This window comes from Nicotiana tomentosiformis, chromosome 7, assembly GCF_000390325.3.
Source record: "Nicotiana tomentosiformis chromosome 7, ASM39032v3, whole genome shotgun sequence".
Classification (NCBI taxonomy): Eukaryota; Viridiplantae; Streptophyta; class Magnoliopsida; order Solanales; family Solanaceae; genus Nicotiana; species Nicotiana tomentosiformis.
This window is the reverse complement of record NC_090818.1, coordinates 89361345-89374731: the sequence shown is the minus strand read 5'-3', so window position 1 is coordinate 89374731 and position 13387 is coordinate 89361345. Positions and strand designations below refer to the sequence as shown.

At 37.4% G+C, this 13387-nt stretch overlaps 1 protein-coding gene across 3 annotated transcripts in view; it reads left to right on the top strand.

Annotated features, from left to right (window-relative positions):
* Positions 1-241: 241 nt before the first annotated feature.
* The window catches only part of LOC104095369 (N-terminal acetyltransferase B complex auxiliary subunit NAA25), a 51571-nt gene continuing 38425 nt past the window's right edge, over positions 242-13387 (top strand). Inside the window, exons 1-6 of one of the 3 annotated variants that reach the window (XM_070181706.1) lie at positions 242-716; positions 789-907; positions 988-1062; positions 7428-7521; positions 7626-7744; positions 12132-12202. In XM_070181706.1, coding sequence (XP_070037807.1) covers positions 413-716; positions 789-907; positions 988-1062; positions 7428-7521; positions 7626-7744; positions 12132-12202 — 782 coding nt within the window. In that variant the 5' untranslated portion in view covers positions 242-412. The remainder of the gene's footprint in view (positions 717-788; positions 908-987; positions 1063-7427; positions 7522-7625; positions 7745-12131; positions 12203-13387) is intronic. The other 2 variants (XM_009601490.4, XM_070181707.1) reach the window with 2 other exon arrangements.

Here is a 13387-nt window from a genome sequence, read left to right as displayed (position 1 = left end):
CTTTAATATTGACCACAGAATAAAATGCAAATATGATTTGGATTGGGTTGCGACAAATATAAAAAAGTACTAATATGAAAGAGTTGAGTTGTTACAAATATAAAAAAAAAAAACGTATTATCCAAACCTGATATCTAATAATTATAGGTAATTTTTAAAGTAGTAATTATATCTAATACAAAGTAATTTGTATGTCATCCAAATAACCCAAATCATTTCCGAATAAGCCCGACAACACTGAAGTTGCACGGATATACCAGACCGCAATGTATACGCTGTAGACATCAATTAGGTTTTTTCTTCTCTCTCACAAAATAGCTTTAAGCCGACTCCCAAAGCTGATAAGTTAACACCACAAGCTTTGACTCTGAAATCCAGTAGGAAGTAAATCCAATTCTCAAACGGCTGGAAAATGGCGTCCAAGTTTGGGTTGGCTGGTGGCATACCGGAGCGTAGAGTTCGACCCATTTGGGATGCCATTGATTCTCGCCAGTTCAAAAATGCTCTCAAGCACTGCACCCCTCTCCTCTCCAAATACCCCAATTCCCCTTATGCTCTGGCACTTAAAGCTTTGGTTTTGGAAAGGATGGGTAAAGCGGAAGAAGCATTTTCCGTTTGCTTAAATGCCAAAGAGCTTTTGTACACTAATGACTCTGTCTTGATTGACGATCTTACTCTCAGCACTCTACAGATTGTTTTCCAGCGACTTGACCACTGTAAGTATCTTGATGTTTTCTACCGAGCTCGTCATTCATTCTTTTTTCACTCAATGTTTTGTATCTTCACAGTGGATATGGCAACAAGTTGCTACGAGTATGCTTGTGGGAAATTTCCGACTAACCTGGATCTAATGATGGGTCTCTTCAACTGCTACGTCCGCGAATACTCTTTTGTGAAGCAACAACAGGTTGGCAGCATCTATTCTCAAGTACAAGTTTCATTTTCTGTTTATTAAATTTTGCAATCATTTCTTTTACCCATTTACAGATAGCTATTAAAATGTACAAGATTGTTGGTGAAGAAAGGTTCCTGCTTTGGGCAGTATGCAGCATTCAGTTGCAGGTTCTGTCTTCACTTCCTACTCTATCTTTTTCCTTAGCTTTGTTCCACCGGAAAGATAATTCAGGTCTTGTTTCCAATTGTTTTTAGTCTTCTTTTTTCAGTTTCCTTAAGCTCAAACTAATAGCCTGTTTGGCCGAGCGTGAGAAATAAGCTTATTTTGAGAATTCCTTTTCTCAAAAGTGCTTTTGAAAAAAGTTTCAAAAGTAGAAACAGTTTGTCTTTGGCTAATCCCTCTGAAAAGCACTTTGGAGCAATAATTTGTGTTTGACCGTGCTTTTGAGAAAGTGAGGACATAAATAGATTTACTTAATAGTTAATATTATAAATAAATAAATAATCTTAAAAATTTGTTATTACAGGCAATAATTAAATCTTTTTATTTTATTTAAGCAAAATATGAAAATAAAATTTAAAAGTACTTAATTCTTTTAATATAAGTTAAATATATTAAAAATCATTCAACAAATATAAAAGCATTCACCCCTAAAGTCACTATATATTAGAAAGCTATCCTAAAAATAATAAGAAAAATTTATACATTAATATCCTAAGTATTAGGTTTAACGGTTATTTTGGTATATACTATATTTTGTTAAGGGTATTTTTGGTAAGAATAAAAGTCAAAAACTGCTTCTTCTTTTGGGAAGAAGCTACTTTTTCTGCTTCTCCGAAACTGCTTCTGCTTCTTCCCAAAAGCACTTTTTTTACCCAAAAAAGCTTGGCCAAATAACTCAAGTTAGGGAAAAAAGTGCTTTTGAGAAAAAAAGCACTTTTGGCCTCTTGAGAAGCGTGGCCAAACATGCTAAGTCTAGTCTTGTGCATTAAATCCAATTCGTTGTTAATTACTTTCTTATTTCTCACAAATTGGAGTGCTTTAGAAAGTCGATCAAGCAACCAACTACACCTTTTTACCAAATTAACTGCAGTATATCATATAAATCCTTCATATTCATTCTGCTCTATACATGTATGTTAGTGTTAAGTGGAGTCATCCTAGTTGGAATATTTTTACTTTGGCTCGAATTCCTCTTCCTCTCCTCGGGTTTGTGATCGGTTGTGTCTTTAGAAGCTCACTTAAGCGTAGTTGAATGACATGTGAAAATATGAAACAAAAAATCAGCATTTTATTCATTCAAAGTTGGATTGTTTTACGTATCAGGATCAAGTCTGATTATGAATTGCATTGATGATTTTGAAACATAGACACAAAGTAATTAAGGAAGTTTGAGAAGTTCAAATTTATCACTTTGACTCTACCCCTTTTGAATAAATATTGATTCTTCTACCCCAATAATATTTTCCCAAAACTTTGTAGCGCTTGTCGTCAACACTCCTCAACCTTGAATCTTCCTCCTAAAGGTAGACCCAAATATTTGGTGGGAAGCTCAACAACTCGACATCCCTATGCTAGCCCCTGTACATTACGTACCTTTTTAATTAGCATTCGTTCTGATCTCCACATTTATATGAAGCCCAAACAGTACTTATTCAAAAAACAATTGAAGCCCAAATAGTGGCTCAAACCAAATCACGATACTAAATAGCACTCTAACCTATTGTAACTAAGGATCACAAAGAATCAAAGTATCATCCACAAATAAGAGGTGTGATGTTGAAATTTCTTCATAAGTCTAATGTTACTCTAAACCCCCTCAAATATCCACCTTGGGTAGAAGAATCCAACAACTGACTTAGAGCTTTCATCATGAGCATAAAAAGCATCGGAGATGATGGATGTCATTGCTAGAGTCCGCTACTACTGCCGCAAATTCAAATAAAGAACCATTAACTATTATGGGGGAGCTTAGTGTTGAGATGCATCGGTGAAACCATTCCTCCACCTTTCTCGGAACCCTCTGTTTTGGAGGAGTATCTCAGAACTCCAAGTCACATGATCATACAACTTTTCCATATCTAAGTTACACTTCACTCCTGACAACTGTTTTCAGTTCACAACTTCAATTAGCAATAAAGTGGCAGCAGGTGGATTATCGCTTTCAGGAGGAATTGTCAAGAATGGGAAATAGATTGGAGTAAATCAATCGGTACACGCAAATAGAGGACATGTTAAATGGAGATGCGATGGAAAAGGTAGTAATTTGCGAGATTTTTTTATATCCATCAGTGAGATACAGATGAAATATATGCAGGATCATACTACATAAAGCTTGCCTCACGCAGGATAGTCTCTTTAAAAGGGGGCTCACTGAAGTGACTGCAAAAGTGATGTGTTTCAGCTGGGTAGTACTACATAGAGCTTGCCTCATGCAGGATAATCTCATGAAAAGAGGCTTTGCACTGACAAACTGATACTTTATAATCTGGAGGATGTGAATCATCTTTTCTTGCACTGCGTCGTGGGAAGAGATCTCTAGAACATGTCTCAAACTCTTTCTGGAATTCACCCTGTGATGCCATTCACCGCGAAGACTGCCTACATCAGCTCGTGTTTCTGGAAAGTAGAGAAGCATATCCAGGAACTATGACGTACCATACTAGACACATTTTTTGGACCCTTGGAGGGGGAGGAATTTGCTATGCTTTGAAAGAACCGTCACGTCAATACTGATTCGAAAGCTAGATGTTTGCTGAAATTTATTTTGCTGGAAAAAACTCAATATTGTGAATGGCGTGCATCAACTTCTTGACTTTGTTGGTTCTTTAAGTTCGTGATGGGAGTCACCCAAGCTTTTGTACAATTCTGCATCATCTGGACGTGGTTAGCAGCAAAATTTACATTAGTTTACCCCAAAACTCATTAGCAATAAGACCGATATCTAGCAAAAAAGTCTTGTGCCTATACAATATGTTTTGAATGCATTTAACTTTTGCAACAGGTATGAACTCCATCTTTCCTTCAAAAGCATCTTCTATTTCTTTCTAGCCATATTATCCATGCAATGCACAAGTGAACTGTCCTCCAAATTTCTTAGAAGAAAAGATCTATATAGGCGGTATATATTAGTATAGAATATGTTTTAGATCTTAGTACTTTTACCGTAGGTCTTATGCTTTTAAGAAGTGGTTTAACCTTTAGGGATTTATACATTTATTACAGAACTTACTAATACTTTTTATTTGTATTTGCATAATATTGGCATGAGATACCTTATTAAAAAAATATTGACATGATATTTTAAATGCAATAACGTGGTCAACAGGGATTGGTATAGCCGAACCCAACTTGTTTGGGAGTGAGACGTAGTTGTAGACAATAAGACCTTACTTTCGCCTTTTACGGATATTAATCCTGACATTCATTAGCCACTAAAACAACATCAACAATCTTTTTACCTTTAATAAAGGCATTTTGAGTCCCTCATACTAAGTTATTCATCATCACCTTTGGTGTTTCCGTACGCACCTCTACGATAATCTCATAAATCCTGTAAGAGACTTATTGGCCTGTAATCTTTAATATTTACAGCTCCATTCTTCTTTGCTTAAGGGCAACAACAACAACAAGAACAAACCCAGTGGATTTCCACAAGTGGGTCTGGGGAGGGTGAGATGTACGCAACCTCACCCCTACCCGGGAAGGTAGAGAGGCTGTTTCCGGAAGACCCTCGGCTAAAGAATCTTTGCTTAAGGGCAATAAACGATAAAAGTAGCATTATACCTTTTCTCAAATGTGCCTTCCAAATAAAAGAACTACAAGGTCTTCCTTATTTCATCTTTTATAATATGGCAACACATTTGGAAAATAGTCAAATTACACGCATCCAGGTTTAATGCCTTGTCACCTTCAACTATCTTCATCACCTCTCTATTTCCTCCTTTAATCGTTATTCCGAGCCACAATCATGAATTCACCCTCCCTTACCTCCTTAATTTCTAACTTCCTCTTGATCCATAATAGAAGGATGCTCCTGCACTCCCTAATACAGGAAAAAACATCATATTTAACCCACTACCCCCATACAATTCTAACAATTACATTGGTCGTAACCTCCATATTTGTTTCTTGAAATCATGGTAAGTTGGTCCCGGTTCTTGAACTCCTACCTTGAAGATGACTCTTTTGTTTGGGTCTATTAGAAGATTCCCATATCGGTTGGGGAGGGATGGTAGGTTTCTATATATGGTCTCGAGAAATTCTCATCTCATGAGCTAGCTTTTGGGGTTGAATTAAGCCTAAGGTCCAATTTTTTTCATCGTATCAGAGACAGACCTGTCCAGATTCTTGGTTTTTGATGTTGAATCCCCACCTTATGTTGTCCCCACTCCAAATGTCCTGTCTTGGACGTGCCCATGTCAGAAGTGTCCGGCATCGGCTGTGGAGGGATGGGTAAATCTCGTTATATGATCTTGGGTAATCCTCACCTCATGAGCTAGCTTTTAGAATTTGAGTTTAACCCAAAGTCCATTTATTTCGGATCATTCATTTCCCTCGTATTCCAAGTTATTATCTTAACATCGATGGACAATATCGTTGCCCTTTCCTCCCAACCTCCCTCGCCTCCTTGAATTCACCCTTTTTCTATCCTCCTGAACTTCCTCTTGTAAACCACCATATACCACCATCCTTTTTGGGCTTTCCCCTTCCTCCTTCTCATCTTTTCCCTTTCATCCACACTCTTGGCCCGCCTTGCTCCTTTTGCCTCTAATTCAATGTCAAGTGACAATTCTAAGACCCTATCTTCCTCCCCCCTTAAAGGACACACCCAAGAACTCCCCAAAACATAAAATACTTTTTCCTCACCTATTTGGTAAGTCATCTCTCTCCATCAATGATTGCTAATGGTTGGCCATCTTTCTCTATTTGTGGATTTTCACACATACAGGAGCAACCAGCACTGCCAGAATCAGCTATTTCTGGGAACTACAGTCAACGTAGGTCCTTCAGCATGTTCTCTGGAAATATTGGTGCTGTTACTTCCCTCCTTTGAACCCCCTGAATATTTCCAGCATTTCCTGGACCTTCTTGAACAGGCACAACACTCCCTGATTCGCAACATTCTGCCGCCGGCGTGGTTGGCGAAGCATACCTGGAACTTGTGGCAGCCTTATTAGACCTCCTTGGAGATACATATGCTCATAATGGAAGGGTGATGGTCCAATCTTCTTCCACCATCTTCTAGCATATTAGGGAATGATCCAAAACAGGCTTCTCAATGCTTGTTGAATGGAATTTGGAAACTTCTTTTGCCATTCAGTACTCTAATATCGCGGTTATCTACCTTATCAAAAATTAAAATAAAAAAATATCGCGGTTATCTACTCTTATGCACTCTTTCAGTTTAATCTGTTTTACCATTGAATTATGTTATTATTGTGGCGCTGTCCGTTTTATGCTAGAAAATCAAATTCCAGTAACTAGCTGTGGAAGTCCATTTCATCAGAGTTAATTCTTCTAGGTTGACCTTGAGCATTCTGTTTGACTGTTTGTCCTCATTTATGGAATGGTGATGCCGAATCTTCTGAATATCTGTTGGGATATGCTCTGTTGTTTTTTATGCACTTCATACAAGCTAATGTGTATTTGAGACTGATTTTAAGAATTAATGAGGTTTATATTGTGATGTGGAAGGAGTCTGATACACTTTCTGGGAGCATTATTGCTAGATCTAATTCTGTGGTTTGTCTGATTGCATGAAACTTTGAATAATATTTATTCAGATAGGCTAAAGTTAATAGTGAATTTTTGAATAATATTTTTTGAGGGGAGCAGAAATGGTGCTTTTAAGAGGGAAAAAACAATTACTATTGAAAAGATTTATGTCTTGTCTGCGCACATGGGCACTTTATAGTATGTGCTGCATTCCTTGTTAGAACTATTGCAGCCTGAGTTTGAAGCCCTTTTTGAAATTATGCAGGAGTAAAGAAGGTGATTTTTTGGTTGAAAATATTACGTTTCATTTTCCATTTTTTTTTTTGTTAACGCTATGAGTGCTACAATGAAAAATATTTCTCATGATTGGAGGATGACTATGTCAAATGTTAACACATTTTTTAGAAGTAAAAATCACTTATTTCTTTCATATGTTTTCACAGGTGTCACTCCCTTTTTGCTCTGTACACCCTTGCTCCTATCTTGCTCTCAATCCTTCTTCGATTACCTTTTGGCTGCGGACTAATCATGTTGTTAGCCACACTTGGTTCTCTGTCATGTTAGCTACTCCTTGCTAGTGCCTTTTTATCTGATTTTGCTTGTTTGGTCTTCAGAAAAAGTAGTAGTACTGTAGTGTGTGTATGTTCGTCATATGTACTTCCTCTGAATCTATGGCAGTTTCGGCCTCCTAAATCTTCCTAATTCCAGCGAGTAGATCCTGAAAATTGTAATTGTTAATCTCTTTGCAACCATTTGATGTCCAACTTAACCTTGTTATTGTTTAATTTTTCATATTCTTTCCATCTTGTTATAGGTTCTCTGTGGCAATGGAGGAGGGAAGCTGTTACTCTTAGCAGAAGGCCTGCTGAAGAAGCATATAGCTTCCCATAGTTTACATGAACCGGAAGGTTTTTTTTGTTTATTCTCCTGTAACTCATGAGTAAACAGGCCCAACACACTCTTATCCTTTGACCTTATTCTATCTACTGAAACATTTCATGCTTTTTTGCAGCTCTTATTGTATACATTTCCTTATTAGAGCAGCAGTCTAAATATGGAGATGCCTTAGAACTTCTTACTGGAAAATTTGGGTCTCTTATAATGACTGAAGTTGATAGACTACGTTTGCAGGTACTGCCTGCATTTTTCAGCTTTTACAGTTGTGGTCGTTAATTAAGTTGACTAGTACCCATCCAAATAATAATCGATCAATTTGAAAGAGAAAGGAAAAGTTCCTTTACATTTGGGGGCAATTGTTCGCCCCTAGGGATTTGGTCGAATCGTAAGAGCGCAACAAATGATGTGTGGGTTAGGCACGTCGCCGGTTCAAATCCTGCCGTTGGCAAGTGCTTGGTATTAAAGTGCTGAAGGGTAGAGGGCAGGCCTGTTATCCACCAGGTTTCAAACTGTGCGCCTTTAGCCCTCGAAATTTCTCGGTTATAACCAAGACCTCGCGTGGAATGGGTGTAACCTCGGGTCCAAGAGTGCGCATTTCTCTCGCTAATTATACTTTTTTCTATCCCAAAAGGAATGTTGTGTCACGACCCAAATTCCCAACCAAGGGGTCGTGATGGCGCCTAACACCGCTTGCTAGGCAAGCCAACATTTAATAGAAATAAAAGAACAAAACTAGGCATGAAACAACATGATATCATAAAAGGATAAAGCTCAGTAATGTATAACACAACTAAAGCCAACAACTGTCTAACACCTCCTAGAACTGGAGTCGCTGAGTATATGAGCTTCTACTGAATTACTAAATACAATGTTTGAAATAATAAATACATTGTTTGATTCGAATAAACAGTAGTCTAAAAGATGGGTGACATCAAGGCTTGCGGACGAGAGTGCAACACTATCTCGAGTCTCCACAACCAAGCAAGCTAGTCTGTTCTCTGAGTAACGCTAGGTCCGATGCAAAATGTGCACAAGTGCAGAAGTGTAGTATGAGTACGATCGACCCAATGTACTTCGTAAGTGCCTAGCCTAACCCGACGAGGTAGTGACATGGCTAAGACAAGAAACCAACATATAAACCTGTGTAGTTAAGTAACGAGAAAATAACGAGAGATATAACAATTAAGAGAACAAGAAAAGTAGAAGTAAGATAGCAAATAGGTAGCAAGTGAGATAACAATTGTAATAGCAAGAAGTAATAATAATGCGAGAAATAATAAAAGGAGCAACTAAGGAATATAATGACTGTAATTTCAAAATAACACCAAACAAGCCTTTCACAATAACTCAAGTCCAAGAAATCAACGAGGCAACCATGAAACAACATAGCCAAATCCTCTATCCGCATAGTAAAAGCAAGGAAAAAGAAGGTAACATATCAATTAGCATGAAAGCACCCGTTGTGCATATTCACTCTTCCTCACAAGCACCGAAGCACCCTTCGTGCAATACCTCTCACCTCACAGCATGGAAGCGGTTGTCGTGCAATATCTCTCAACCTCACAGCACGGATGCACCCGTCGTGTAATATCTCTCAACCTCATAACACAGAAACACCCGTCGTGCATAACACTCATCCTCACCAAGAACACGCAAAATCAGTACCAAACAAGGTGAGGAGCAATAACAACATCAACAAGAGTGATTAAATATAACACACCACAAGAGAGATAACCATCACTTTTGCACCAATAGCTAAACCAACATTTCAAGAATTTCCAAGGCGCAACATCTCAACAATCCCAACGTAGCTATCAACATGAATAACATCACGGATTTTGCGATCTATTTAAAGCAAGTAAGACATGATACATAAAAACAACATAACATAAATCAGGCTAGTTCTACCCGCTTGCTTAGCCCATAGCAAATGCATATACACTCTTCACCTTGCATATACCGCTCCCAACATATATAGCACATAGAAAATATACCCAATGGCGTCCTAATTCTCTCAAATCAAGGTTAACCAAGACACTTGCCTCTTTTTGGCATAAATCAACCCTCAAATATCGTCTTTTCTTTAGCACAAGCCGCCAAACCACTCGAATCTAGCCAATTAATACTCAAATAAGTCAAAACAAGCTTTAGAAACTACCCTGGTATAAAAAATGTTTGATCTTTATCACATTTGGAAAAGTCAACAAAAAGTCAACCCGGGTCCACATGGCCGAAATATGAAATTAAGATCGATTCCCGTTTACCCATTCTCCCCCGAGTCCAAATATGTGATTTGCATCAAGATTGGACCTCAAATCGTGGTCCAAATCCCCAAAATTAGCCCTCATAATTTTTTCTCCAAAGCCCCAATTTCTACACTTTAAAATACTAGATTTAGGGATAAAAATCTGTGGGAATTCATGAGAATCAATCAAAACTAGGTAAAAATTACTAACCTTAGAAGTAGGGATGCAAATCCTCTAAACAATCTCCTCAATCTGTGATCTAGGTCTCAAAAATGGTGAAAGTAGCTAAATCCCGATTTTCAGCCCTTTATATAACTGGGCGTCAGGTGCTTTTCGCGTTCGCAAAGCACCTGCCACATTCGCGAAGGTCAACGGCCAACTGGTCATCACGTCCGCGAAGGTTTCCTCTCGTTTGCGAAGGCTATCACCCCCAAGCCTCTATGTTTGCGATCCTGTGGTCGCGTTCGCGATGAAGAAATACCTACCAGCCCCCAAGAGCCCAGGCCTACGCATTCGCGTTTGGGCAACTGCGTTCGCGAAGGCCTACTCCCCCATGCCCTTGCGAACGCGAGACAAGCTCCCCGTTCGCGATGCACACTATACCAGCGACACATCAGCTGTTGCAAATTGTTCAGAAATGGTCGGAAACCACCTCGAAACTCACTCTAGCCCCCCGAGCCTCACATGTATATAAACTTCATACAACTTGCTCGTAAGCTCAAAACACCAAAATAACATCAAGAATAAAAAATCAACCATCAAAACTCAAAAATTTCAAAGTTCAAATTTTCAACTTTTCACAATAAGCGCCGAAACGGTCTCGGGTCACCCGGGACCCCAACCAAACATGTATACAAGTCTAAAATCATCGTATGAACCTTCCAGAAATCAAAACGGATTACGCACGCAAGTCATAAGTCATCAAATCAGGTCATTCAAAGTCTTAAAACATGAAACAGAAAGCTAGAACTCAAAATGACCTATCAGGTCGTTACATGTTGGTTTCAGAGTACTAGGTCAAATGTATCTATAATTAGGGTTTGTTTCGTATAATAATCCCTTGATTTAAGAATAAAATCTACATATTTAAGAACTACTCCCTTCGTCTCAATTTATGTGAACCTATTTCCTTTTTAATCCGTGCCAAAAAGAATGACCCATTTTCATATTGGAAAACAATTTACCTTTATGCAATGATTTAGAGTCACACAAAATATATGTGCCTCATTTTACACTACAAGTTCAAAAGTCTTCTCTTTTTTCTTAAACTCCGTGCCCAATCAACTAGGTTCACATAAATTGAAATGGAGGGAGTATAAAAAAGTACTATTAACCTAATGTCGTAAAAATTCAACATACTTTGGAAGAAGTTTGATAAAATCTTGGTTGACTCTTTTTTGTATATACTCCCTCTGTTTCAATTTAGATGACACAATTTCATTATTAATCCGTTCCAAAAAGAATGACACATTTGTACAATTGGAAATAATTTAACTTTAAACTTTTCATTTTACCCATTTTACCTTTAATGAGAAGTTTTTATAACCACACAAATGTCATGGCCCACAAATCTTTTACCCCTTAAGCTTTTAAGACCATAAGTTTCAAAAGTTTCTTTTTTTATTTCTTAAACTCCGTGCCGAGTCAAACTAACTCATCTAAATTGAAACGGAGGGAGTAATAAGATAGAGGGAGTTGCTTTTTTGGCCAAGACAAAACACCCAACTGCATAATTAGCGTTCGCGATTCTACTTGGATCACTGATGGTTGATTGTTAAACAAGGAAGAATTCGTGCAAGGTGTTTGTAAATAGCATCTTCAATTATCAAAAGAGAAAAATTGTATGAATAGCATTTTTCATAGATATATTACTCCTTAATGTTGATAACTTTCACTTTAAGTGTCAGACTCTAAGTGACAGTTGTCATGAAAGCATAGAAAATTATTTTCCATAAGTTGTGGAGCACATAATTCAACCTTGCAAAACTTCTCTTTTTTGTTAGTATGATCTTTTCAGTTCTTCAAAATGTTGAAACCATACTGTGTTAATCATGTTTGGAGCCTCTTCTTTTCTGTTCTTGCGTTAATTGGACACTAATAATTTTTTTTAGTGAGGGGCTTTTAATACGTTTTCAGCAATGATCTGGGACAGCAGCAGCACTATGTACTTGGTTGTTATGGTAGAAAAACTTTACTTTCCCCCCTCCCACACCGTGCCGTCCAAAGAAAAAAGAAGAAAAGAATAAAGCTTTTCTGTAAATTGGATATATATATTTCATTTCATGGCATATTAGTCCAAGGGTGCTCTCCTTTATTTTCTAGGGAACATTGGTTTTCGTTCCTTAAATGTGCATTCTTTGACTTCAAGTTGACAGGGGAGGCTTCTTGCCAGAGGAGGTGATTATGCTGCTGCAACTAGCATATTCCAGAAGGTTTTAGAACTATGGTATGTAATTTGAGAATGCTGATGGATTCATGTTCATTTTTTGTTTGTGTCTTTACTTGTAGTAATTTGAATATTGAAGATGCTCTCTTAGGTCTTCAACATTGAGACTTGAGAGCATCTCAAAATATGTTGCTTTTAGAATAATATGTTACCATCTCAAAAAAAAAAACATCGATGCTTTTAGAATGATTTATGGCATTGTTTCCAGATATTCTGGGAGATACCAAAGAAGATAATTTGTCTCGGTGAATATTTTGTTTGTTAAAGAAGATAATAATTTGAATAAGATGGCTTCTAGCAAAACCAGGGATGAATATAGGCACTGTGGCTGGGGAGGGGCTACAAATGGTTCTGGGTACTAGAGTATTTTTAAAAATGCAACAAAATGAATTCCTACTTTTTTTTTGATCAGTAAAAAAGAAAAAAGAAAAAAAGGAGGCTAGAGATGTATCAACACAAGTTTAAATAACACTGTTTGGATATCCAAAGGGTTGGTTCAATGGAGCCGACTTGCTCCAGCCTTTAGTGGACATGATTACCTTGGATTTGTGTTTGCCGCTGTAGCAAGCTCTCGGTGAATTCTTCAAGGGCAACCTGGAACGGACACCAACGCCGTGGAAAAAAATTATGTAACACTGTTTGCAATTCCATGTTCTAGTCAACAGCCAAACTGCAAACAAGATGATCTTAACGCACACACAAACACGTATTTAAATCTGACAATTAAAACGTCCTCCTCACTGACATATTATTTGTCTCTCAGTTGAGTTTCGAGGAAATTTTGGATTTAACTTGCATTGAATAAGAACATTCAAATTCTGTTTGACTTATTATCTTTATTCTTTAAGAAATGGCATTTGTTGCTCCATTCTTAGTTTTTCTTTTAAGAAATTTGTCTGACTTAAGACCAAATTATGCAAATGTAGATCATTAAAGATACTAAGTGAAATAAAAACAACTGAAGTGTTTAAATTATAAGTTCAAAAGTTTGTTATTAAATGGATTACTCAAGTTTAGTAACTAAATTAGTTTCTTTTTTTATAGAAGTTTAGTTCACAGTTCACTTATCAGCTGGTGGAAGATAAAATTTTCTAGTCATTTCTTGTCTCCTTATATTCCTTTATATATTATGTTGTCTAATTTCTTAACATATTATAAAGCAGCCCCTGTTATGAATGATGAAGT